Here is a 27,597-nt window from a genome sequence, read left to right on the forward strand (position 1 = left end):
AATTTGTTTTATATAATCCATTTTAGAATACGGCTGTAACGTAACAAAATGTGGAAGTCAAGGGGTTTGAATACTTTCTGAATGGATTTAATAGGCATTTATTTCTGTAGGCGCACACAGCATGCGTCGGTACGCAATTGAGTGAGAGAGACACAGGGGAAAGGGAATTTAGCGAGCAGAACTGTGTGATGCTTGGTTTTGTTTATTTTTTGTTGTGTCCTGCAAATGCACAAATGGAACACTAGAGTCAAAGCAAATTAACGTTGTCCTCAAGACAAATATTTCACAAAATAGTATTACAGTATATATATATATATATATTTTTTTTTACATCAGTTTGAGTAGTCCCTTACCCATGGCCATCCCTACTCTCAATCAACATAGTTGGCCAATTTGTCCAGTACATTTCTGTAGTTAAATCTCAAATGAACATCAACATGTGTTTAAACATGCATATTTAAAAAATGAAACTTGCATTACCGAATTAGCTTTATTCACACTACTTACTTTCCGCTTTGGACAAAGTGCAGGGGTTGGAGTCAATCAAAGCCAGCTGGAAATGCTGTCGACAGAACAGAATATCAAGGTATTAACATCCACTGAAAGACAAGAAATACACAGAAACAAAAGAACAATGCAAAAGGTAATTCCTTTACATGAATCCCCATGCACTGAGACACTCCTTTTCCCTGACTGTCAGACTCGGACAAGGAAATCAATTCTTCAGCAAGCTGCCTCTCTCCTTGCTCACTTTCTGCACTGCAATTAAAGAGCAGGAGAGAACGATCAAGGGAGAGGGCAACTGATGAAGAGATTGCACACTGCAAGTCCTCTTTACAGTCCCCCATTGATTTTGTTTGTCAGTCTCACTCAGATATCAAAAACTGCAAACATTCCTCTCCGCCCCATGGCAAAATGAGTAGAATTGCATGAAATTAACTACTTTGTGCGTAGGATCCCCAAAAGGCCAGGGCTGTCTCTGACTGCATGTGTGGGTATGGATGTGGGTACACAGAACCGCGAGCCACAGACCCCCATAATGAGTTCAGATTTTATGGCCCCCACCCCCATCAGTGGCCCATCCCTGATCAATAGAATAAGGTGCCAACCTAAAAAAAATATATATAATAATTCTACACTAATGTTCCTCTCTGGATGTCCTAACTGTTGGAAATGTTGTGATGGCTCCACTGGTGGAGGAAAGAGGCAGGTAGAGTACCTTTAGGCTTGACTCGTAGTCGGTGTTGACCTTAAACATGAGGCCGAGTCGCAGGTGGATCTCCTTGGCTCGTGAGAAACTGGGGTCGATGTAGAGCACCTCCTGGAAAGCTTTAATTGCCCTGGGGGAGGGGAGAAGAGATAAGTATATTCCAAGTTAGAAATGGGAGACGCCACTCAGAGAAGATGCAGAATCAGCGCTGCAGTGTTGAACAGAGACCACAGTCCTCCAGAGGAGAGAATACCACATGATTAAAACAGGAGATCTTCATCATGGTTTCTTCACAACGTGATTAAAAACAGGAGGTCTTCATCATGGTTTCTTCACAACATGACTAAAAACAGGAGATCTTCCTGGTTTCTTCACAACATGACTAAAAAGGAGATCTTCCTGGTTTCTTCACAACATGACTAAAAAGGAGATCTTCCTGGTTTCTTCACAACATGACTAAAAAGGAGATCTTCATCATGGTTTCTTCACAACATGATTAAAACAGGAGGTTTCATCATGGTTTCTTCACAACATGATTAAAACAGGAGGTCTTCATCATGGTTTCTTCACAACATGATTAAAACAGGAGATCTTCCTGGTTTCTTCACAACATGACTAAAAAGGAGATCTTCATCATGGTTTCTTCACAACATGATTAAAACAGGAGGTCTTCATCATGGTTTCTTCACAACATGATTAAAACAGGAGATCTTCATGGTTTCTTCACAACTGGCTCCCTATTCACTACATTATGCGCTACTGTCCACCAGGGCCGTTGCGGTCATGGTCAAATCTAGTGCACTATAAAATGAAATAGGGTGCCATGTGGGCTGCAACTGGTGACGGTGTCACCATGGAAACCATACACATCTTTCCCCATGCTCACACACACACACAACAGTTATAATACCATCATAATCTAGTCCTCCATACTTAGGTTGTATAAGACAGCTACTCACCACTGAAAGGCGTTGTAATGGAAGTAGACCATGCCCAGGCCATATAGGAAGGCAGCATTCTGGAAGAGGCAGATGCACACGGAGCACCATTAAGACTAATTAGTTACAGGCCACACACACACGCCTACACATAAAACAATGCTTTCAAAATGGCTGCAGCCCAGACATGTCGTCTGCACCGGAGCCCTTCCAGAAACCCACTCTGCAAGGCATCCGTCTTAATCTGTCGTCATTAGTTATGGACCATTCATTTTAACCACAAACAATAGAAGTCTTTCTTTGTGCAATGATTGGTTACTGCACTACAGATGCCTTTAGGGGATCGTCTCTGCTGGCCGACGCTCAAATGGAATCACCATGTAGGCCTACCAAATGCTCACATCTTACCACAGATTTCTCGACTCAAACAGAAAACGGCAGAGAATGAGTCTAATCTGAAAGCCACAACCCACAGCATTCCTCCAGACAAACCCCTGAATCATAACCACACACACTTCCTGTGTCTGGTTGGTCGGCGCCATGTGAATGGGTTAATCTATCCCATGGCAGGTTGAGGATGAACATGAGCAGAATATAATCTGCAGTAGAAGTGGAATGGAGACATTACTACTATAAGAGCTCCACAGATAAGAGCGTGAGTGTGTGAGTAAAGGTGTCAGCATGCTTCCCCATCAGAAACTGTTGGGAACAGTTCGTTCATATATTACGACGACATTTTGTGACGTGTTTGTTCATTGTGATCTTTGGCAACGGTGGTTCAGCTATTCGTGCACGCTACATTTTTTCTCGAGGCAAGCTGAAGTTGAGCCAAAGTCTACGCCTCTTCGTCCGTCTTTGGTCAATTGTAGGAATTCTTCAATTAAGTGTTTGTCATCAAGGATAGACGACTTGTTTTCATGCACATTTCACTTGAGAAACACGGCACCAAACATCTTAGATGTAAATTACACGACTAAGATCTGACAAAAACATCAAAGTAAATGAAAGACCTTGAGTTAGCTTAATTCTGACAATTTTGAGGAAGTGTATACTGGGTACTGCATCTAAAGAGGGACAAACAGAGCTATTGTCACCTTCTCTATTTTTTCCAAGCGAAGGTCTTTTGAGTTTGTGAGCACATTTGTTCAGTTTGAATAGGCGCTAGCCAAAACCAAAGCATGCAGAAGCTTTCAGAGTGTGTGTCCGTCAGTAATATTTTCTCACCTTCCAGTAGTCGGACTGTAAGCTGTAGTACCTCTGGTATGCTGATAATGCTGTGAAAGAAGAGGGATATTAAATACCAGACATACCAAAAGGTTAACACCGACCAGCTTTGTTATCAGCAATGCCAAGTTGGGGTCAACTGCATCTAACTGAAATTAAAGTTTAAGTTTAATAAAGTTTAACCCAGGTGGGGGGGACTAGGTAAAAATAACAAATAAAGGAAGGAAATCGAGTGTGAAAAGAAACCATGTTACCATACTGTTTTTATGCACAATTCAATACCATTTTATAAATATGGATAGATAACTTGTTCTTTCGACACGGTGGGATCTTCTTGTGTCTCTAAAATGAATTATGCGAGAAATGCTGGTGGAAATGCCTTTCTGCACAAATACTGATTTTATTAACATTCATATGGAAGTAAACTTGGGAGTCATACGATGATATGGTCCTCCCACTATGACTCGAGAAACTATGCAGTTTATTAGGCTACAGATGAAATAATCCACTGGGCACACACTGGTTGACTCAACGTTGTTTCCACATAATTTCAATGAAACGACATTGAACCAATGTGGAATAGACATCTGTGCCTAGTGGGAACTCCAGATGAACTTCACAGGGTGCTGACAGTGCACGGTGATCTTCATGCTCTGTTACAATACATTTCAAGGGGCTTGATCGATGCGTGACTGCCGTTTGACAAATATTCTCATCGGGTAGACTAGCCTACCTGCACTCTATCTGCCAGCTGTTGGCTGGAGCCCATGTGCCAAGACCAGAGTAGACACTGGTGTTGCACGCTATACTGAAACTTCTGGACTTTTTCCAATACTACAACATGAAAAATGGTTCGGAACTATCATTTTTGTTACCGTTGGTACTTCTGTCAAATGTGTCTCACGGTTCAACAGTCTATCAGTGCAGCCGATGTCCACCTTATTAAAGTGTGAAAGCACCCTGCCTGCTCCACTTGACTTTAGGCTGCACTGGGAGTCTGGAAGGCATCATGTTAGCTCCCCGCTGATGCGGCACAGAAGTTAACACACTTGAATAATGCCACACGGCATGTAGAAATGTTGACTTAATGTTCGCAAAAGGGGTGGAGGGGGGGGGGCCGAGCGGGGGGGGAAAGAGCACGAGGGGCTTCATCTCACCTTTAGCGTACTCCTCCAGGAGGAGGTTGAAGTGGCCTAGCTGGCAGAATAACTCTGGCTCCACTTTCCCTTCAGCCTTCAAGATGAGAGAATCGTAGGAACGAACGGCCTGGGGACAAATACAGCAAGAAGAAACTCAGCATGAACACAGACAGCAGTGTCTCTTACCAGGAAGTCTCACATGGGATGCGTCACAAACGGCCCTCTATTCCCTACATGTGCACTAATTTTGACCGGAGCCTCATATGCCCTGGTCAAAAGTAGTGCACTATATAGGGGATAGGGTGCCACTTTCTTTTCAATCAGTTATCAATGTCCATATAAATGGGAGCGATGGTATGGATTTCCGTTCATTGTGTGTGTTGGGCCAAGGTTTTCATTTGGACTTCTTCCACTGGAAAATAAAAAAACACAGCGAGATGCGCATCACTCACAGGGATGGCTCTGCCTGAGGCCTAATCACACACATGAAACACACCCACTCCTGGAGGACTACTGCTGAACTCTAGAAACCCATGAACAGCGTTTCCCTGCACTCTGAGTAACAGCTCTCTGAGGACATGGCTTCTGAAACAGAGCACAATCACTAAATATACACAAACAGCAACTAAGAAATGCACCAGAACATTCCTTCAGATAGTCTGTCACACACACACACCTGCAGAACACACACACTTACAGTTGAAGTCGGAAGTTTACATAAACGAGTTTTAATGACTCCAACCTAAGTGTTTCAACCACTCCACAAATGTCTTGTTAACCTCTCTAGGGTATGTGGGACGTTAGCGTCTCACCTCGTCAACAGCCAATGAAACTGCAGGGAGCCAAATTCAAAACAACAGAAATCCCATAATTAAAATTCCTCAAACATACATGTATTTTACACAATTTTAAAGATACACTTGTTGTAAATCCAGCGACAGTGTCCGATTTCAAATAGGCTTTACGACGAAAGCACACCAAACGATTATATTAGGTCAGAGCCAAGTCACAGAAAAACACAGCAATTTTTCCAGCCAAAATGAGGAGTAACAAAAAGCAGAAATAGTTAAAATTAATCACTAACCTTTGATGATCTTCATCAGATGACACTCATAGGACTTCATGTTACACAATACATGTATGTTTTGTTCGGTAAAGTTCATATTTATATCCAAAAATGAGTTTAGGCGGGACGCTACTGTCTCTTGGCCAAAAGCCAGAGGAAATGCAGAGCGCCAAATTCAAATAAATTACTATTAAATCACACATGAAAGATAAAAAATTTAAGCTACACTTGTGAATCCTGCCAACATGTCAGAATTCAAATAGGCTTTTCGGCGAAAGAAAACGATGCTATTATCTGAGGATAGCAACAGAGTAAACAAAGAGAGAGAAGCATATTTCAACCCTGCAGGCGCGACACAAAACGCAGAAATAAAAATATAATTCATGCCTTTGACGAGCTTCTGTTGTTGGCACTCCAATATGTCCCATAATCACAAATGGTCCCTTTGTTCGATTAATTCCGTCGATATATATCCAAAATGTCAATTTATTTGGCGCGTCGTTTGAGTCAATTGGAAGTGTACCTGTGGATCTATTTCAAGGCTTACCTTCAAACTCAGTGCTTCTTTGCTTGACATCGTGGGAAAATCAAAAGAAATCAGCCAAGACCTCAGAAAAAAAATTGTAGACCTCCACAAGTCTGGTTCATCCTTGGGAGCAATTTCCAAATGGCTGAAGGTACCACGTTCATCTATACAAACAACAGTACGCAAGTATAAACACCATGGGACCATGCAGCCGTCATACACTCAGGAAGGAGACGCGTTCTGTCTCCTAGAGATGAACGTGCTTTGGTGCGAAAAGTGCAAATCAATCCCAGAACAACAGCAAAGGACCTTGTGAAGATGCTGGAGGAAACCGGTACAAAAGTATCTATATCCACAGTAATAACGAGTCCTATAATCGATATAACCTGAAAGGCCGCTCTGCAAAGCCACTGCTCCAAAACCGCCATAAAAAAGCTAGACTACAGTTTGCAACTGCACTTTTTGGAGAAATGTCCTCTGGTCTGATGAAACAAAAATAGAACTGTTTGGCCATAATGACCATCATTATGTTTGGAGGAAAAAGGGGAGATATGCAAGCCTAAGAACGCCATCCCAACCTTGAAGCACGGGGGTGGCGGCATCATGTTGTGGGGGTGCTTTACTGCATGAGGGACTGGTGCACTTCACAAAATAGATGGCATCATGAGGACGGAAAAGTGTGTGGATATATTGAAGCAACATCTCAAGACATCAGTCAGGAAGTTAAAGCTTGGTTGCAAATGGTTCTTCCAAATGGACAATGACCCCAAGCATACTTCCAAAGTTATGGCAAAATGGCTTAAGGACAACAAAGTCAATGTATTGGAGTGGCCATTACAAAGCCCTGACCTCAATCTTATAGAACATTTGTGGGCAGACCTGAAAAAGTGTGTGCGAGCAAAGAGGCCTACAAACCTGACTGGGTTACACCAGCTCTGTCAGGAGGAATGGGCCAAAATTCACCCAACTTATTGTGGGAAGCTTGTGGAAGGCTACCCGAAATGTTTGAACCAAGTGAAACAATTCAAAGGCAATACTACCATTTACTAATTGAGTGTATGTAAACTTCTGATCCACTGGGAATCTGATGAAAGAAATAAAAGCTGAAATCAATCATTCTCTCTACTATTATTCTGACATTTCACATTCTTAAAATAAAGTGGTGATCCTAACTGACCTAAGACAGGGAATTTTTACTACGATTAAATGTCATGAATTGTGAAAAACTGAGTTTACATACACCTTAGCCAAATACATTTAAACTTCCGACTTCAACTGTAAGTGCATATTAGCCATAAACACTCACAAGTGGAATGACTCTTGCCTAAGAGATCCGCTTAACTTTTCATGTTTAATTCACTGTTGCCAATTCTGGTGTCATTTACAGTTAGGCCCTATATCTGGGTGGCTCTTAAATCAGTCACTCACCAGGCGAGAGAGAGAAAAAAGTATGTTTGAACAAGACCGATTCAAAACTGTTTGCAGATCGAGCACTTAAAGAATGTTGATAATGACCAGCTAATGATTAACTCGATGACAGCATTAGGTATTTGTCTCTGAAACGTGCGTGTCCGTGTGTGTTTGAGGAGGGTGAGGTGGATAGAACGTCCACTTGTCACTCAACTCGACTACCAAGTTCAGGGGAGTTTGTGATATGACAGTGAACCAATAACACTAGTGAGTGACAAGATTCACGTATGCCCTTGGCCTACTCAATATTCATCAACGTTGAGGGATAGTGGGCAATACTGAGGTGTGTTAGATCACTCAGAAGGCAAGGAATGGGCTGGGGAAGAACAGAACCTAACGTGGGAATACTATCTGCGTACGGCAACTAACTCCATTACAAAAGGAGTTCCCTCTGTGGGACCAGTCATTTGGTTACATCCTGTGTGCTATGCAGACCAGACGAGATACGTGCGTAAATGTCTGTTCCAGAACCTAAAATTAACCCCCGCCAAATGCAGGTAGATTTTGGCATTGGCAGGTAAGATGTCTATTTCACCAGCCACATTGGCGGATGGTCAGGGCTCTACAGTACAAGCATTTCCTCGCATTTGCGAATAAAAATGTAGTTCAAAGTCAAGTATGAGCACATTTATAGATACAATAAATGCTGCAGTTGCTGTGGTCAGTGTCGTTTTGTGCCATAGCTGGTAGCTAATCACACAAAGCACAACGAATCACACACACCTGTGAAAAGGTATTTACTCCTTTCTAAAGGTCTCTACTTTTGCGTCAAAATAAATTACTGTATGTGATCAGATCAAAACCTAATATTAGATTAACTCCACACGTATTTCATATTATGCAACACCCAATGCCCGTGTGAAAAAGTAATTGCCCCCTTAAACACAATAACTGGTTGTGCCACCTTTAGCTGCAATGACTCCAACCAAGAGCTTCCTGTAGTTGTTGATCCGTCTCTCACATCGCCTTGAAGAAATTTCAGCCCACTCTTCGATGTAGAACTGCTTTAACTCTGACTTGTGGGTTTTCAAGCATGAACTGCTCGTTTCAATTTCACATGACTGGGAATACAGATATGCATCCGCAGGTCACAGATACCTTAAAGAAATAGATGGGCATGGATCAGAAAACCAGTCCGTATCTGGTGTGACCACCATTTGCCTCATGCAGCATGATATCTCCACTGCATAGAGTTGATCAGGCTGTTGATTGTGGCCTGTTGTTCCACTCCTCTTCAATAGCTGTGCAAAGTAGCAAAATATTGGCAGGAACTGGAAGACAATGTCGTACAGGTCGATCCAGAGCATCTCAAACACACTCAATAGGTGACATTGTCTGGTGAGTATGCAGGCCATGGAAGAACTGGGACATTTTCAGATTCCAGGAATTGTGGAAAGATCCTTGCGACATGGGGACATGCATCATCATGCTGAAACATGCTGATGGAGACGGATGAATGGCACGACAAAGGCCTCAGGATCTCATTACGGTATCTGTGCATTCAAAATGCCATCGTTAACTTCTTATGGCTGCAGGGGCAGTATTGAGTAGCTTGGATGAAAAGGTGCACAGAGGTGCCCATAGTAAACTGCCTGCTCCTCAGTTCCAGTTGCTAATATATGCATATTATTATTCATATTAGATAGAAAACACTCTGAAGTTTCTAAAACTGTTTGAATGATGTCTGTGAGTATAACAGAACTCATATGGCAGGCAAAAACCTGAGAGAAAATCCAAACAGGAAGTGGGAATTCTGAGGTTGGTCGATTTTCAACACAGCCGCTATTGAACACAGTGGGATATGGATGAGTTTGCACTTCCTACGGCTTCCACTAGATGTCAACAATCTGTAGAACCTTGTCTGATGCCTCTACTGTGAAGTGGGGCCGAAGGAGACAGGAAATAGTCAGGTCTACCATAACCTGGCCATGCTCTGACCATGCACGTTCACATGAGAGGGAGCTCTGTGTCAATGTAACTCTGTGTCAATGTAATAAGTCAATGTAATTCTCCGGTTGGAACTTTATTGAAGATTTATGTTAAAAACATTCTAAAGATTAATTCAATACATCGTTTGACATGTTTCTACTGACTGTTATGGAACTTTGACATTTCGTCTGCTTTTAGTGAACGCGCTTCCTGACTTTGGATTTGTTGACCAAACACGCTAACAAAAATAGCTATTTGGACATAAATGATGGACATTACCGAACAAAACAAACATTTCTTGTGGAAGTGGGAGTTCTGGGAGTGCATTCCGACAAAGATCAGCAAAGGTAAGTGAAGCTTTATAATGCTTTTTATGAGTTTTGTTGACTGCACAATTTGGCGGGTAACTGTATGGCTTCCTTTTGTGGCTGAACGCTGTTCTCAGATTATTGAATATTGTGCTTTTGCCGTAAAGCTTTTTGAAATCTGACACAGCGGTTGCATTAAGAACAAGTGCATCTTTAATTCTATGTAAAACATGTATCTTTCATCAAAGTTTATGATGAGTATTTATGTTATTTGACATAGCTCTCTGCAATTTCTCCGGATATTTTGGAGGCATTTCTGAACATGGCGCCAATGTAAACCAAGATTTGTGGATATAAATATGCACATTATCGAACAAAACATACATGTATTGTGTAACATGAAGTCCTGTGAGTGTCATCTGATGAAGATCAAAGGTTAGTGATTAATTTTAACTATTTCTGCTTTTTGTTACTCCTTTCTTAGGCTGGAAAAATGGCTGTGTTTTTCTGTGGCGATGTACTGAGCTAACATAATCGCACGGTGTGCTTCTGCTGTAAATCCTTTTTGAAATCAGACACTTTGGCTGGATTAACGAGAAGTTTCTTTAAAATGGTGTATAATACTTGTATGTTTGAGGAATTTTAGCGTCCCACATATCCCAGAGAAGCTAATTTAAAATATATTTTATATTTGAGATTCTTCAAAGTAGCCACCCTTTGCCTTGATGACAGCTTTGCACACTCTTGGTATTCTCTCAACCAGCTTCATGAGGGAGTCACCTTGAATGCATTTCAATTAAAAAGGTGTAACATGTTAAAACTTCATTTGTGGAATTTCTTACCTTCTTAATGCGTAAAGAGCCAATCAGTTGTGTTGTGACAACGTAGGAGTGGTATACAGAAGATAGCCCTTTTTGGTAAAAGACCAAATCCATATTATGGCAAGAACAGCTCAAATAAGCAAAGAGAAACGACAGTCCATAAAAACAATAAGGTCAGTCAGCATGGAAAAATAAGAACTTAAAGTTTCTTCAAATGCAGCAGTCGCAAAAACCATCAAGCTCTATGATGAAACTGGCTCTCGTGAGGACCGCCACAGGAAAGGAAGATCCAGAGTTACCTCTGCTGCAGAGGATAAGTTCATTAGTTACCAGCCTCAGAAATTGCAGCCCAAATAAATGCTTCAGAGTTAAAGTAACAGACATATCTTAACATAACTGTTCAGAGGAGAATCAGGCCTTCATAGTCAAATTGCTGCAAAGATACCACTAAAGGACAACAATAAGAAGAAGAGACTTGCTTGTACCAAGAAACACGAGCAATGGACATTAGACCAGTGGAAATCTGTACGTTGATCTAATGAGTCCAAATTGGAGATTTTTGGTCCCAACCGCCGTGTCTTTGTGAGATGCAGAGTAGGTGAATGGATTATCTCTGCATGTGTGGTTTCTACCGTGAAGCATGGAGGTGGTGTGGTGGTGCGTTGCTGTTGACACTGTTAGTGATTTATTTAGAATTTAAGGTACACTAAACCAGCATTGCTACCACAGCATTCTGCAGCAAAACGCCATCCCATCTGGTTTGGGCTTAGTGGGACTATCATTTGTCTTTCAACAGGACAATGACCCAACACACCTCCAGGCTCTGTAAGGGCTATTAGACCAAGAAGGAGAGTGATGGTGCTGCATCAGATGACCTGGCCTCCACAATCCCCCGACCTCAACCCAATTGAGATGATTTGGGTTTGAGAGAATGCCAAGAGCGGGTAAAGCTGTCATCAAGGTAAAGGGTGGCTACTTTGAAGAATCTAAAATATATTTCGATTTGTTTAACACTTTTTTGGTTACTACATAGGTGTTATTTAATATGTTTGATGTCTTCACTATTATTCTACAATGTAGAAAATAGTAAAAATAAAGAAAACCCTTGAATGAGTAGGTGTCCAAACCTTAGACTAGTACTGTATATGTTTTTGTATTTTACCACCCTTTTCTCCACAATTTCATGATATCCAATTGCAATCGCATAGCTACATTTTCCTAAACAGGCTCTGGAGAGGTGAAGGTCGAGTCATGCATCCTCCGAAACTTGACCCGCCAAACCACGCTTCTTAACCCGGAAGCCAGCTGCACCAGTGTCTGAGGAAACACTGTTCAACTGACAACCGAAGTGAGCCTGCAGGCACACGGTCCGCCACAAGGAGTCGCTAGAAAGCGATGACCCAAGTAAAGCCCCTCCGGCCCAAAAAAATGACAAGTTCTTATTTACAATGACGGGCTACTTGTAAAGCCCCCCTCGGCCAAACCCTCCACTAACCCGGACGACACTGGGCCAATTGTGCGCCACCCCACGGGACTCCTGGTCACGGCCGGTTGTGACAGCCTGGGATCGAACCTGGGTCTGTAGGTGATGCGTCCCTCACTGAGATGCAATGCCTTAAACTGCTGCGCCACTCTGGAGTTTTTATAATGTTTGAATTTGATTCTCTGTTAAAAAAATGTATTTACCTATGCAAGTCAGTTTAAGAACAAATTCTTATTTACAATGACGGATTACCCCAGCCAAACCAGGACGACGCTGGGCCAATTGTACACCGCCCTATGGGACTCCCAATCACGGCTGGATGTGATGCAGCCTGGATTCGAACCAGGTAGTGCAGTGACGCCTCTTGCGTCGAGATGCAGTGTCTAAGACCACTCAGTCACTGGCAACTCAAGTGCCCTTGTTGCAACGGTAACCTCCCGACCTTAAAACGGACAGCTGAACATGTTTGCCTCATGTGATATTTTAGTTAAGACAGGTTACAAAAAAATATATAAAATTGAGCAATGTACCACATCACTTCTTACTAGTAATACATTTGTTTTAAAAACATTAAAGCATGCTCATCTGTTTTTTGTTGTTGTAAAAAGACATGAGTGGCTGGTAGAGATATATACACTGCTCAAAAAAATAAAGGGAACACTTAAACAACACAATGTAACTCCAAGTCAATCACACTTCTGTGAAATCAAACTGTCCACTTAGGAAGCAACACTGATTGACAATAAATTTCACATGCTGTTGTGCAAATGGAATAGACAAAAGGTGGAAATTATAGGCAATTAGCAAGACACCTCCAATAAAGGAGTGGTTCTGCAGGTGGTGACCACAGACCACTTCTCAGTTCCTATGCTTCCTGGCTGATGTTTTGGTCACTTTTGAATGCTGGCGGTGTTTTCACTCTAGTGGTAGCATGAGACGGAGTCTACAACCCACACAAGTGGCTCAGGTAGTGCAGCTCATCCAGGATGGCACATCAATGCGAGCTGTGGCAAGAAGGTTTGCTGTGTCTGTCAGCGTAGTCCCCAGAGCATGGAGGCGCTACCAGGAGACAGGCCAGTACATCAGGAGACGTGGAGGAGGCCAACAACCCAGCAGCAGGACCGCTACCTCCGCCTTTGTGCAAGGAGGAGCAGGCGGAGCACTGCCAGAGCCCTGCAAAATGACCTCCAGCAGGCCACAAATGTGCATGTGTCTGCTCAAACGGTCAGAAACAGACTCCATGAGGGTGGTATGAGGGCCCGACGTCAACAGGTGGGGGTTGTGCTTACAGCCCAGCACCGTGCAGGACGTTTGGCATTTGCCAGAGAACACCAAGATTGGCAAATTCGCCACTGGCGCCCTGTGCTATTCACAGATGAAAGCAGGTTCACACTGAGCACATGAGCACATGTGACAGACGTGACAGAGTCTGGAGACGCCGTGGAGAATGTTCTGCTGCCTGCAACATCCTCCAGCATGACCGGTTTGGCGGTGGGTCAGTCATGGTGTGGGGTGGCATTTCTTTGTGGGGCCGCACAGCCCTCCATGTGCTCGCCAGAGGTAGCCTGACTGCCATTAGGTACCGAGATGAGATCCTCAGACCCCTTGTGAGACCATATGCTGACACATGCATATTTGTGGCCTGCTGGAGGTCATTTTGCAGGGCTCTGGCAGTGCACCTCCTTGCACAAAGGCGGAGGTAGCGGTCCTGCTGCTGGGTTGTTGCCCTCCTACGGCCTCCTCCACGTCTCCTGATGTACTGGCCTGTCTCCTGGTAGCGCCTCCATGCTCTGGACACTACGCTGACAGACACAGCAAACCTTTTTGCCACAGCTCGCATTGATGTGCCATCCTGGATGAACTGCACTACCTGAGCCACTTGTGTGGGTTGTAGACTCCGTCTCATGCTACCACTAGAGTGAGAGCACCGCCAGCATTCAAAAGTGACCAAAACATCAGCCAGGAAGCATAGGAACTGAGAAGTGGTCTGTGGTCACCACCTGCAGAATCACTCCTTTTTTGGGGGTGTCTTGCTAATTGCCTATAATTTCCACCTTTTGTCTATTCCATTTGCACAACAGCATGTGAAATTTATTGTCAATCAGTGTTGCTTCCTAAGTGGACAGTTTGATTTCATAGAAGTGTGATTGACTTGGAGTTACATTGTGTTGTTTAAGTGTTCCCTTTATTTTTTTGAGCAGTGTATATATATATTTTTTATCTATCTGCCACAGTGGCTGATGGACCAAAAAGTTAGTGTCGGGCCCTGGTACTTTCTCTTTGAACAGCTGAATAGTCTCGGCGTGATTGAGTGCTTGGGGATGTTTGTCAATGCCTTCTTATGTTGCCATTCAGACTGACTGGAGGTTTGTTTATGGTGGAAGGGGGGAGGGGCCAGGAGAAATGACAGACAGCACAGCTGAGGGAAGCCAAGCCCAGAATTCAACTATCATCACAGATGACGAAATCAATCTAATTAAATTTAGCAGCGGCTCAGGCTTTATGAGAATGCGCGCACACACCACACAGTAGGCCTAACAAGCATTCAAGTTCATATGACAACAAACTAGATGAAAGTTTGCCGTTTACTCCACTAAAGTGACGATGCCTAATGTGGCACTGATACACAATGCTGCAGGAACGAACATTGGTGCTTGGTAATGAGCTCCCACAATGCATCAGTTATTTCCTAACGAGCAAAACGTCTCATTAAAGTAAAACACAAATACAATGATATTGGACTAAGCAAACAAGTTGTAAATGTGATTTTATACCAATAAACAAACTGCAATTGATTCCATAACATGTTAGCGCTCCACTTCATATCAAACAGTCACAGCTGCTGCAAATAAAAAAAACTATAAATTGATTGTATACCCATTTGTAAGTGTGTGTGAATGTGGAGGGGGATGTTCATTCATTGATCTAAAATCAGTTTATTCTCAAAAAAGGGTCAGGATGAGGGTAGCATGAAACATTGATTTTGTGTACTTGGATGGGGACACTAAAAAACTCCAAAAGGAAGTACCCGCTCTTATGCTTCTTCCTTTTAATGTCATCCTCGTGCATTGAAGTTAATATGCAACACTCATTCAATGGTAGTTTTGCACATCCCAAACATGTGGTCTCATGTTTCATGAGGTGAAATAAAAGAACACAGAAATGTTCCATTCGCACAAAAAGCTTATTTCTCTCAAATGTTGCACAGAAATTTGTTTACATCCCTGTTAGTGAGAATTTATCCTTTGCCAAGAAAATCCATCCACCTGACAGGTGTGGCATATCAAGAAGCTGATTAAATAAACAGCATGATTATTACACAGGTGCACCTTGTGCTGGCGACAATAAAAGGCTACTAAAATGTGCAGTTTTGTCACAACACAATGCCACAGATGTGTGCTGAATGCAGGAATGTCCACCAGAGCTGTTGCCAGATAGAGAAATTAACATTCAACTATCATAAACTGATTCCAACATAATTTTAGAGAATTTGGCAGTACATCCAACCGGCCTCACAACCGCAGACCACGAGTAAGCATGCCACCGCAGGACCTTCACATCTGGCTTCTTCACCTGAGGGATCCTCTGGGACCAGCGACACAGACAGCTGATGAAATTGAGCATTTCTGTCTGTAATAAAATCATTTTGTGGGGAAAACCCCATTCTGATTGGCTGGGCCTGGCTCCCCAGTGGGTGGGCCAGGCTCCCAAGTGGTTGGGCCTATGCCCTCCCAAGCCCACCCATGGCTGCACCCCTGCCCTGTCATGTGAAATCCATAGATTAGGGACTAATTAACTGCACCATAGAGCGCATCCTGACTGGTTGCATCACAGCCTGGTATGGCAACTGCTCGGCCTCCGACCACAAGTATGGCAACTGCTCGGCCTCCGACCGCAAGACACTACAGAGGGTAGTGCGTACGGCCAAGTACGTCACTGGGGCCAAGCTTTCTGCCATCCAGGACCTCTATACCAGGCAGTGTCAGGGGAAGGCCCTAAAAATTGTCAAAGACTCCAGCCACCCTAGTCGTAGACTTCTCTCTGCTACCGCACGACAAGCGGTACCAGAGCACCAAGTCTAGGTCCAAAAGGCTTCTTAACAGCTTCTACCGCCAAGCCATAAAACTCCTGAACAGCTAATGAAATAAATGGCTACCCAGACTATTTGCATTGTCCACCCCTCTTTTACACGGCTGCTACTCTCTGATTATCATCTATGCATAGTCACTTTACCCCTACCTACATATTACCTTGACTAACCTGTGCCCCAGTACATCGACTCTGTACCGGTAGCTCCTGTATATAGCCTTGCTACTGTTATTTTACTGCTGCTCTTAAATTATTTTTAACTTAACTTATTTTTCTTAAAACTGCATTGTTGGTTCATTAAGGGCTTATAAGTAAGCATTTCACTGTAAGACCTGTTGTAGTTCTACTCATTCTATTTCTATGTAGTTGCCACTTAATCCAGTGGCGGCGATACAGTGACCCAGTTCTGTCAGTGGAGTTGAACTCTGCGTTATCTGGGCGTAGATAGGTGTGCAACAGAGCGACTGTGCACCGTTCCAGACAGGGCAGACACTCAAAACTAATAAAGCTATAGAAGAAGATAATGAGGTGGTAGAACACCTCACAGCAAAACATAAAAATAAAAAAAATCAGGAGACAAGTGATATAAAAATGGAACTCAAACCAATTGAGGAAAAAGGTCACCGTTTAAAAAACATAAAGTGACACTGTCTTACAAATGTTAAGTCAGTAGCTTCACATAGGCTACTGGTTTTATCATCATAATGTCCAAACTTATCCCTGGAGGTCAATGCGCCATATAAAACAGCTGATGGAGGTGGGCTACATCAAAATAGACATTTTAGAGAGTAGCAAGACAATTGCAAAACCAGGTGCAATGCAGCAGAAATGCATACGGGTCATTCATTTAGTGCATGAAAAATATGTTCCATTAAGGTCAAGATTTAAATTGACCACATCCCTAGGAGTGTGTCATGTGATGGCTGGGGTGAATACCAGGGTGTAGGGTAGCTAGTAATGTTACATGGGGCAGTTTGGCCAAGGGCTGCATTCCCCAAAGTGCAAGGGGCTGGTTTTAGTATGTGACATCCCGCTAGCATCTGCCCACCCACTTCTCAGAGTAGGGATATAAGGAGTACCTTTAACCTATACAATATGAATCTAAGCAACCTTTAAAGTGAGACCTAAAGAGCAACAAAAAACGACATGACATTTTAAAATGAACTGTATCTCGGATATGAAGAGACAACGGGGTCATTCCTTCATTGGACCCCTGCATCACTTTGGAGATAATAAATGTGGACAGAATGCATGGGTATAAAGTCCCAGCTAAATGCTGAGACAGTACAGTCATTCCCCTGTATTCCTTATTATTAAATATTTATATATAATTATTTATCGGGATGTTAAACATTCTCAGTGTAAAATTAAGATGACTAAACCCAGATATAAAGTACGTAAAAAAGATATATTTATATATATATATTTTTAAATAAGATCACCTTAGATAACTAACGATCACCAAAATACAAACTAGACAGTCAGGAGAATCAAATTCTAAAAATGTCATGGCATGGGGTCCCCATTGATTTTGTTACATTTGAGTCACTCAAATAGCGTAAAAACACAGGATAAGCTATGGCAAAATGTGTAGAATTGCAGGAAATTAGCTTTACAACTGCATTTCTCTCAGCCACATGGCAAAACATGTAGAATTGCAGGAAATTAACTTTAAAATATCAACATAGTCTCTGCGGCCAAGTGGGACGCTAAAATTTCAGTCAGTGACAGCTCCATTAGCCACGCTCCCACTACAAAGCCAACTTTGCCACTGCTGCTGATAAAAAATACCAGGGGAAATAATGCAGGGAGAATGGCTGAATTGGCGAGGGTTTGAACTGGCTGGCATAGTGGTGTGGCCAGTTTGCCACCATCCCTCCAGTGATTTGAATTTGCAATAGATTATGCTTTTTTGTTTACGTTGCCAGCAAGCCTACTTTCTAAGCACCCTAGGAGGCCAATCGCTTCTTTTTGGTGGCAACATAGTATGGGGATAGAAGCTTCCTCCAATTGTAAACACCAACTCTGAAAATAAAAAATTCAATATAAAGAGCAAAAATGTATAAATGTGTGTGCAACTTTGCCCTTTGTTCACTGTCCAATGTGCTAGCTACAGGTTGATGCTGGGATGCAAAACCTAGCTACGAAGGGACCCATCCAGAGGGTCAATGAAAACTGTCAACAAACCAACATAAGCCCCACGGCTAAAGGGGTCAATCAAAACCTGCTAACGAATTGCATATAATTTCGTTCGATAGATGTGTTAATTGAGCTCACCACATAGCTAGATTTCGGTGTCACTACTCCCTGTCCCGCCATCTTGGACCGGCCCAAGCAGCCATTACTAGCTAGCTATCCAAACAGCTAACGCGTTAAGCTAACGTTAGTTAGCAGCCATTGGAACATAGCGAAAGCCCGTCTCGAGCTCTACACAATCAACACCAACTCCGGGGCACGAGAACGGCTCAAATTCATGCATACATTTTGCACGAGCCAGATACACAGTGCAGCAAGCAAACATATTTCCCTGGCACCACGGGAAGTCTACTCCATGACAGAACGTTAAATAGCCATTAAAACAAGTAAGGTCACTTTATCATACTCGGTAGATTTGGCTAGCTGGCTACAAAACGTTACCTAACGCTTATATCACAGTAATGATGTTATCTGTAAAAAGCCAAATTCTATATGTCCCTGACCACTGAATCTCTAGCTAGCAAACATTCAGAATGAGCTGGCCAACTCCAGAGTCCAACAACGCACGTTCCACAAGCTAGTTAACGTTATCAAACTAACAGGGGACTAGCTAGACATTTGCTAGCAGGCTAAATTAAAAGGTTAGCATGTGGTGGTTCGTCTTATCAATATAAATGACTAGCCCGCAAGTATGTACTTGAGATGTTATATTACACAGCCAGCTGGCTAACGTTAATTTGCTAGCTTCTTCAGCTACCAGGCTTGTTAGCCATTTCTACTGCACCCAATACAAACCAGCTTGGTAGAAACATTTGATATGATAAGCCTGTGACTAACAAATAGCTAAGTTGACGAGTTAGATAAATGCAAGGCCACCCTAATAACGAAAATAGCCAGTTGGGTTACTAAAATGTGTTTATGCAATGGAAAAGCCGTTCATTTTCACTATTGGATTAGCTAGCCAGGGAAAGAACTCGGGTAGGAACGCTGCGTAGCCGCAGGGTCGCTCTGCGCACATCGTGTGATGGGTGTATGGTTAACCAGAGTCCGTGCTCTCACCTGAGAGTGGACTGGCTATGTTAGTTACACATAGTTACACGTATTACTATGTGGGTAAGGATGTACAAGGTGCAAGTGTTGTGGTTCAAGGACCGGCTGGTCCTGTGTGTTTGCAACTTAGCGAGCTACCTTCAACAGTAAGGCCTTCGTTCTGGCGCCATCTTCATGAAGCCTCTGAAATCCAAACAGTGAGCTGCAAGCAAGAAGACAACACAGGCGGTTCAGTATCACTTGCACTGCCGTGCAAATGGATTTAACGTATAAAAACGGCAAACGCGTGAACAGAATATTAAGAATACACCAGAGGTGTGTGCAGGGCTTTGACTCCGACCTGTCAATTCCGACCAAGCTGTCCCTCTCTTGGGCTGTCAGCGTCGGAAAGTCCTCCTCGGTTTCACTGGCTTTTCCCGCCGCCATTTTCTTTTCCTCATCACCACCAGAAGCCGAGCCGAGACTCCGAGCAGCAGCGCAGGCAGCAACAGCGAGCGAGACTCCGCACGATTGCATGGAATCGCGACGAGAGGGCGAACGAAATACTCCACCAAATCAAAGAAGGAAAACTAAAAATGTATTAAGATAGAATAAACTTTTCTCCACGATCAAAACGCAATTCAAAATGGTAAATCCTTTCAGGAAAACAAGTACCCCTCCAAAAAGTATTCGCGTCACATTTTTAGGCACCGTTTATGCAACTAATCAAATGTAATGCATGAAGTTCAATTCTTGCAGTTTGAAAAGAGTATTATTTGACCATAAAATTCCCCACAGCCACCAGCTTAAAGTTGTTATAATTGTGTCACACAAGCAAGCGAACCCACGCGCCGCCGTAGTCACGCCTCCCCTACCTCTTCAGCCAATAGATATGTCTGAATATCAGCATATGACATGAAGTTTTTTTTACCCATCTTCATTTATCTTTTTACAAACCACAGAAATCAATTATACATGTTCATTATTTTCTCAAAAGCAATAATGGTTATATTGTATAGGTATTCAAATTGATTGATTTGTTTTGAAAAGTGCATAAATAACAATGTTAAATAGCTACATGCAAACTGTCATATTACTAAATACATTTAAGAGTGTCAACTGAGAAATTTGTGCAAATACTTGATACCAGTATTATTTGCTGTTGATGGGTAAGCATGTCTAAATAAAACGTTGCAATGTTGTGTGGAGGTAAAAATTCTGATTAGGACTGTGTAACTACTTCTCAAATATTTCTCACCCTGCAATGTTCACATCATAATAATCATCATCCTTGCCCTAGGCCCCACAGTCCTATACAATTTTGTGGTTGATACCAATTAGATCTGTTTGCATTTTTTTTTAAATGTACTAGCTAGTTCTACTGTATTTATGTGCAGTATATCTACTGTGTTATGAATTACATTCTCACTTTTGTACATGTCTTGAAAATGAAATGAATAGCAATCATTATTGTTGGTGTTCCCCCCCCAGCTGTAGACATTTTAAAAATACCCAGACTCAATACCCAGACAAGACATATCCATCCAATGTAAAATCCTCAAATCTAATTATCCAAATAGCTTTTTTGATGTATCATAAAACCCTCTGAACATATTACTTTATAAAATCTTACTATTTATTTTGATATCAATTGATTATATATAAGTTACAGTATTTGATGTAGATTTGAATTACATTCAAATCAATTTAAATGTTCAAGGGATAAAGTGATAGCTATTTTGGGCAGAAATTGAATCTAATATGAGGGAAATCGAATCTTATTTTTTATGGAACATTTTTATGCTTCCAAATGAAATGATCAACATCCTGCAACATTTCAAAGAAAGAGCAAAGTGTTAAAATACTGATGTGGCAAAGCATCATTCTGTAGGCGGGGCCAGCAGAGGTTTATAAAGCTCAGGGGCGGGGCTTGCATACAGCAGTCAACATCCTGATGTAATTTTCTCCAAAATGGCGGATCGCAAAGAAGGTTAGTGATAGCCCATGTTTATGGATAAAATAATCTCGAATTATAACAACGAATCAGCTATACTATATATAGATAGCTCCAATATCAAGAAATCTAAACACTCAAATATTGCTATTCGTTCAGCTGCGGCTTTTGACAGGTGGACTTTACTGACTAGATGGCTAGCTTTGTTGCTAGCAATTTAGCCTAATTTCTAAACAATGGCATGCAATCGCCCATCGACCCAAATACCAGCCATTGGCATTGTGAACCTATTTGTTTTTGTCACCCATGGCTCCTATCCCGACTACTGTACCGTTATCGCAGATATACACTTTATAGTAATGACGTGAACGGGATTACCAACTAAACAAGTATTCCAGTCATGTTTTAAATCAATATTCAATGAATTAATGTGTTTTGTGAATCCTATCAATACTACTATGAAGTTACAGCAAAGATTTAGATGGATGCATTGGAACTGTTTCTTGACTGAGGAAATTGGACAGAATTTGGACCTGAAACCTGCACTAGGTTGCCTAGATGATAGAAAGTGAAAGCAAAACAGTTTAAATTCTTTGTATGTCTTTCCTTCATCCCAGATGACATCTTATCAGAAAAGGATGAGCCGGAGAGTGAGGATGAGACCTATGAGGTGGTGGACCTGACAGAGTACGCCCGGAGGCACCAATGGTGGAGCATGGTGTTTGGGAATAACTCTGGTCCCCTCGCAGAGAAATACTCTGTGACCACGCAGATCGTGATGGGAGGGGTCACTGGCTGGTATGCAACCCAAATGTCTGGATCTTTGGCCCCTAGGAAACACATCAACACATTTCACTGATGAAATGCATGGTATGAGTTGGTGATGTAGTCAAGTCACTCAACCTTGAGTCCCAAGTCCCTAGTAGAGGTCGGCCGATTAATCGGAATGGCCGATTAATTAGGGCCGATTTCAAGTTTTCATAACAATCGGTAATCTGCATTTTTGGACACCGATCATGGCCGATTACATTGCACTCCACGAGGAGACTGCGTGGCAGGCTGACAACCTGTTATGTGAGTGCAGCAAGTAGTCAAGGTAAGGTGCTAGCTAGCATTAAACGTATCTTATAAAAAAACAATCAATCTTAACATAATCACAAGTTAACTACACATGGTTGATGATATTACTAGTTTATCTAGCTTGTTCTGCGTTGCATATAATCGATGCGGTGCCTGTTAATTTATCATTGAATCATAGCCTACTTCGCCAAATGGGTGATTTAACAAGCGCATTCGTGAAAAAAGCACTGTCGTTGCACCAATGTGTACCTAAACATCAATGCCTTTCTTCAGGGTCGGGGTATATGCAGCAGTTTGGGCCACCTAGCTCATTGTGAACTGCGAAGACTATTTCTTCCAAACAAAGACAGCCAACCTCGCCAAATGGGGGGTGATTTAACAAAAGCACTTTTGCGAAAAAAGCATAATCGTTGCACGAATGTACCTAACATTAAACATCAATGCCTTTCTTAAAAACAATACACAGAAGTATATATTTTTAAACCTGCAGATTTAGGAAAATTCTGTCACTTCTCTTGCTTTCATTGCACGCAGAGTCAGGGTATATGCAACAGTTTGGGCCGCCTGGCTCGTTGCGAACTAATTTGCCAGAATTTTACGTAATTATGACAAAACATTTTTAGGTTGTGCAATGTAACAGGAATATTTAGACTTGTGGATGCCACCCGTTAGATAAAATACGGAACGGTTCTGTATTTCACAGAAATATTTTTTTCTTCGAAATTATAGTTTCCGGATTTGACCATATTAATGACCTAAGGCTCGTATTTCTGTGTGTTATTATGTTATCATTAAGTCTATGATTTGATATTTGATATAGCAGTCTGACTGAGCGGTGGTAGGCAGCAGGAGGCTCATAAGCATTCATTCAAACAGCACTTTCGTGCGTTTTCCAGCAGCTCTTCGCAATTGCGCTGTTTATGACTTCAAGCCTATCAACTCCTGAGATTAGTTTGATGTAACCGATGTGAAATGGCTAGCTAGTTAGTGGTGTGCGCCCTAATAGCGTTTCAAACGTCACTCGCTCTGAGACTTGGAGTAGTTGTTCCCCTTGCTCTGCAAGGGCCGCGGCTTTTGTGGAGCAATGGGTAACGATGCTTCGAGGGTGGCTGTTGTTGATGTGTTCCTGGTTCGAGCCCAGGTAGGGGCAAGGAGAGGGACGGAAGCTATACTGTTACACTGGCAATACTAAAGTGCCTATAAGAACATCCAATAGTCAAAGGTATATGAAATACAAATGGTATAGAGAGAAATAGTCCTATAATTCCTATAATAACCTCAACCTAAAACTTCTTACCTGGGAATATTGAAGACTCATGTTAAAAGGAACCACCAGCTTTCATATGTTCTCATGTTCTGAGCAAGGAACTTAAACGTTAGCTTTCTTTCATGGTACATATTGCACTTTTACTTTCTTCTCCAACACTTTGTTTTTGCATTATTTAAACCAAATTGAACATGTTTCATTATTTATTTGAGGCTAAATTGATTTGATTGATGTATTATATTAAGTTAAAATAAAAGTGTTCATTCAGTATTGTTGTAATTGTCATTATTACAAATAAATAAATAAATAAAAATCGTCCGATTAATCGGTATCAGCTTTTTTTGGTCCTCCAATAATCGGTATCGGCGTTGAAAAATCATAATCGGTCGACCTCTAGTCCCTAGTGTTCCAGTCCGAGTCCTTTATTCTCGAGTCGAGTCACAAGTCCCTTGGTAATGCTAAAAGCTGTGGTCCAACTGTTGGCACATTTGAAGAATATCTCTAACATTTGCTGTTGTAGCTAGTAGGCCCCCTATTTTAAATGATCCATCAGAGAGATTTTCTGACAACAAAGTCACTTCTGGTCCAGTCCGAGTTGAGCCATGAAAATTGTGACTTGAGTCCGAGTCAAGTCTGAGTCCTGGACTCGAGTACTACAACACTGCTATCAGTCACTCCTCTCTCTCACATTCAGGTGTGCAGGATACTTGTTCCAGAGAGTAGGGAAGATAGCTGCTACTGCCATAGGTGGAGGGTTCCTGTTGTTACAGGTAAGAGATGCATAATATTTGTATTGAGTCGACGCTAGGTAGTTACATAATACACATCTCTATTCCATTATTATTTATTTTTTTAACTAGGCAAGTCCGTTAAGAACAAATTCTTATTTACAATGACGGCCTACCCCGGCCAAACCCTAATCCGGAAGACGCTGGGCCAATTGTGCGCTGCCCTATGGGACTCCCAATCACTGCCAGTTGTGATACAGCCTGGAATCGAACCAGGGTCTATAGTGACGCCTCTAGCGCTGAGATGCAGTGCCTTAGTTCACATCAACTAAGGCGCCACTCGGGAGCACCAATGAGATCACATGTAACAAAGTGAACGGAGTGCCACTTCAAATTCAACCCAACAATCCTCACTCATTTTCCTTTCTGCACCTTCTCCTGCAGATAGCGAATCACAGTGGCTACGTGCAGGTGGACTGGAAGAAAGTGGAGAAGGACGTGAACAAAGCAAAGAAACACCTGAAGAAGAGAACCAAGCAAGCAGCCCCTGAAATTAACTCCTTCTTCGAGGAGGTAAAGGTATTAATAACACTGCCTGACTTTCCTAATCATAACTCTATGGTAGGCTATTGTGCCTATAGGATTGTGTGATTCTAAAAGGTGAACATGTTTGAGATGTGTGCGTGCTCATTGGCCTTTTATATAACTGTTCATTTATTGCGTGAGACCAACACCAGTACCTGGGTGTGGGAGCTGCTTTTTAATTCAATTGGATTTCCAGTCCGCTTGACTCTCAGTGCCTTGCATTGCATGTACTTATGAGAAAAAAAGGTATACTTAATTATCATATTTGGGGGGAAATAGCTAAGTTCATAAATACCTGAGTCATCCGCAGCCATTTGATGGACTAATAATGCAGCAACTGCGCCCTCTAGCGAACTCACACTGTAAAAGCACATTCCTGGATTTATCACAAGCAGAAACTAAAGTATACCCTGCTTATAAGAATCTTATTTTTCCATCTATTATCACTTATAACCCTTCAGTTATTGGAGGTGACCTCAGTCTGCTTGTTTTCTCTCCTCCTTCCACTCTCTGCAGGCCACAGAGTTTGTCAAGAAGAACATTGTCCTGTCCAGCGGGTTTGTGGGTGGATTCCTCCTGGGCTTGGCCTCCTAAGGGCGTCGGGGCCAATTCACGACTGAAGAAGTCATTACATAGGAAGAAGGAAGCTGTCATTACTGTGAACTGAGTCGCCACACGGGATGTTGTCATTAACTGTGAATCGTTGTCTTTCTCCCAGCACGGAACTAGTCATGAAACGGGTTTGGGAGGAGGCTGAACATGTGAAGCTGCCACTTTATGCCCCCCTGGGTGCTCTCTTCCTGTTACTGCCCAACTGATCTGAGTCTAGCTTGTCCACCCTCTTTTTATTCTATTTATCTGGTGGTTTCTGATCCAGGATCAGTTGTTTGGGCCTGTTGAATATGGAATCTTTATACTTCATATTCATAATCAGCACTACCTCCAACATCAATGTATGTGAAAATGTCACGTTTCTATGTTTTCAATCAGCTATATTATATATATATATATTTGTTCACCGTCATATGGTGTGCATCGTGTGATTTGAGTCAATTAGTGAGCAATGCCTACTCATAATTGGTTGAAATCACGATGCACACCAGATGATGACATTAGAAAAACAAATTTTGAATTCAAAACATAGAAACATGGCATTTTCACATACGTTGATGTTAGGGTAGTTCTGGAGATGATGAATGCAATGTTGAAAATGTTAGAAATGTCCCTTTAAGTGCACAACGTGACACCTCTTGATACACTATGATATACTACTAATATACTGTACCACACACTGAACATAGGATTACTCGGCCCCTGTCTATCTTGTGCCCTCTTTTATCTGGAAGAACAGGTCTAGGATCAGGGCTGTGTCCCAAATGCCCATAGTGCACTATATTTGACCAGAGCCTTATGTAGGAAATAGGGTGCCATTTGGGACACAGCCCAGCTCTCCCTACACTCAGACCAAAGTTTTACCACCCTGTGCTATTCAACAAAATGTGTCTGCAGACCTGTTGTTACGGGGTTAATATACCAACACCTGATCACTGCACCTTCGCTGGCTAATGTACTGTAGGTATATCAGTGTTCAGGTTAGCGTTTTTCATAATGAATCTTGTTTTGGAGGCAGCTCTGCAGAGTGGTCACTAGTTGGCACAGTCACAAAATCTGATTTTAAAATCTAACTGTAACCACAATGTTAACCCTAATGCCTAACCTTAAATTTAGACCAAAAAGTTAAATGTAGTTTTCATAAATTTTTTACAATATAGCCAATTCTGACTTTGCAGCTGGCCCATCTAGCGGATTCGCTTAGTTCTGCCTCCAGGACAAGACTCATTCCAAAAAATGTGAACCTGCTATCAGTGTAGTAATAGGAAAACATGTGATTTAGTCACGTGTAGAATATACTATCAGTTTTATAGATAGAAGGAAATGCACAGTATAAAGTCAGTGTTCAGTTGCTCCATATTGTGTCTTTAACTATTTAAATATTACGTGTCAGGAGTATGATTTTCCATTTGTTTCTGTACTTCACCAAGTGCACATTAACTTCTTACTGCTGTTAACCTCCATTTTTTATGTTCTGACTTCCTGAATGCTGTTTTGTAATCTTGATAACCAACTAACCATAACTATGGATTTGTCTTATGTTTCTGTTTTGTCAAATAAAGTTGCCTGATTTTTGTTGGTTAGCAATGTTAACAGTTGTGTGTGTGGTCACTGGACTGCATGGTAGACATGCATACAATCAGGGCTTGGTGTGTACACTGAGTGGATTAACAGTCTATCTTGACACGTTTAACTTCTCAACAATATACTTATTTTGATTATTAAAGCCAGCATGACTTTTCAGATTTCAGTAGCTCTATGGCTGCCTTTACACAGGAAACCCAACTCCGATCTTTTGCCAAATTATTGGTATTTTGGCCGATCAGGTCAGATTTTTTGCCAGTAATTTCGGCAAAAGATCAGAATTGGGCTGCCTGTGTAAGTGTAGTCTATGAGTTCCGGTAATGCAAATGTCCAGATTTTATGATGTGAATAGAAATGGA

The 27,597-nt window shown here is 42.0% G+C and overlaps 2 protein-coding genes across 4 annotated transcripts in view; one reads left to right on the top strand and one right to left on the bottom strand.

The window, feature by feature from the left end:
- Nucleotides 1-20,276, bottom strand: part of LOC139532498 (lysine-specific demethylase 6A-like) — a 46,590-nt gene extending 26,314 nt beyond the window's left edge. For both annotated transcript variants that reach the window (XM_071330165.1, XM_071330164.1), the window contains exons 1-7: nt 19,790-20,276; nt 19,588-19,651; nt 4,530-4,638; nt 3,373-3,422; nt 2,170-2,228; nt 1,220-1,340; nt 508-562 (exon numbers count right to left, since the gene is read on the bottom strand). In XM_071330165.1, coding sequence (XP_071186266.1) covers nt 508-562; nt 1,220-1,340; nt 2,170-2,228; nt 3,373-3,422; nt 4,530-4,638; nt 19,588-19,651; nt 19,790-19,965 — 634 coding nt within the window. In that variant the 5' untranslated portion in view covers nt 19,966-20,276. The remainder of the gene's footprint in view (nt 1-507; nt 563-1,219; nt 1,341-2,169; nt 2,229-3,372; nt 3,423-4,529; nt 4,639-19,587; nt 19,652-19,789) is intronic.
- A 1,047-nt stretch (nt 20,277-21,323) lies between these two features.
- On the top strand, nt 21,324-27,247 carry LOC139532499 (FUN14 domain-containing protein 1-like). 2 transcript variants are annotated; one of them, XM_071330166.1, is made up of 5 exons: nt 21,324-21,418; nt 22,000-22,180; nt 24,424-24,499; nt 24,902-25,036; nt 25,559-27,247. In XM_071330166.1, the coding sequence occupies exons 1-5, from the start codon at nt 21,400-21,402 to the stop codon at nt 25,634-25,636; spliced, it is 489 nt and encodes a 162-aa protein (XP_071186267.1). In that variant the 5' UTR covers nt 21,324-21,399; the 3' UTR covers nt 25,637-27,247. The 2 variants fall into 2 exon arrangements, with proteins under 2 accessions (XP_071186267.1, XP_071186268.1); XM_071330167.1 differs by having other exon boundaries at nt 24,902-25,030.
- The last annotated feature ends 350 nt before the right edge of the window (nt 27,248-27,597 follow it).

This window comes from Salvelinus alpinus, chromosome 10, assembly GCF_045679555.1.
Source record: "Salvelinus alpinus chromosome 10, SLU_Salpinus.1, whole genome shotgun sequence".
In the NCBI taxonomy this organism is placed as follows: Eukaryota; Metazoa; Chordata; class Actinopteri; order Salmoniformes; family Salmonidae; genus Salvelinus; species Salvelinus alpinus.

Coding starts and splice junctions, on each gene's coding strand:
- LOC139532499 (XM_071330166.1), top strand. Junction 22,181..24,423: donor ATGGGAGGGGTCACTGGCTG/GTATGCAACCCA, acceptor TCTCACATTCAG/GTGTGCAGGATACTTGTTCC. Junction 24,500..24,901: donor GAGGGTTCCTGTTGTTACAG/GTAAGAGATGCA, acceptor CTTCTCCTGCAG/ATAGCGAATCACAGTGGCTA.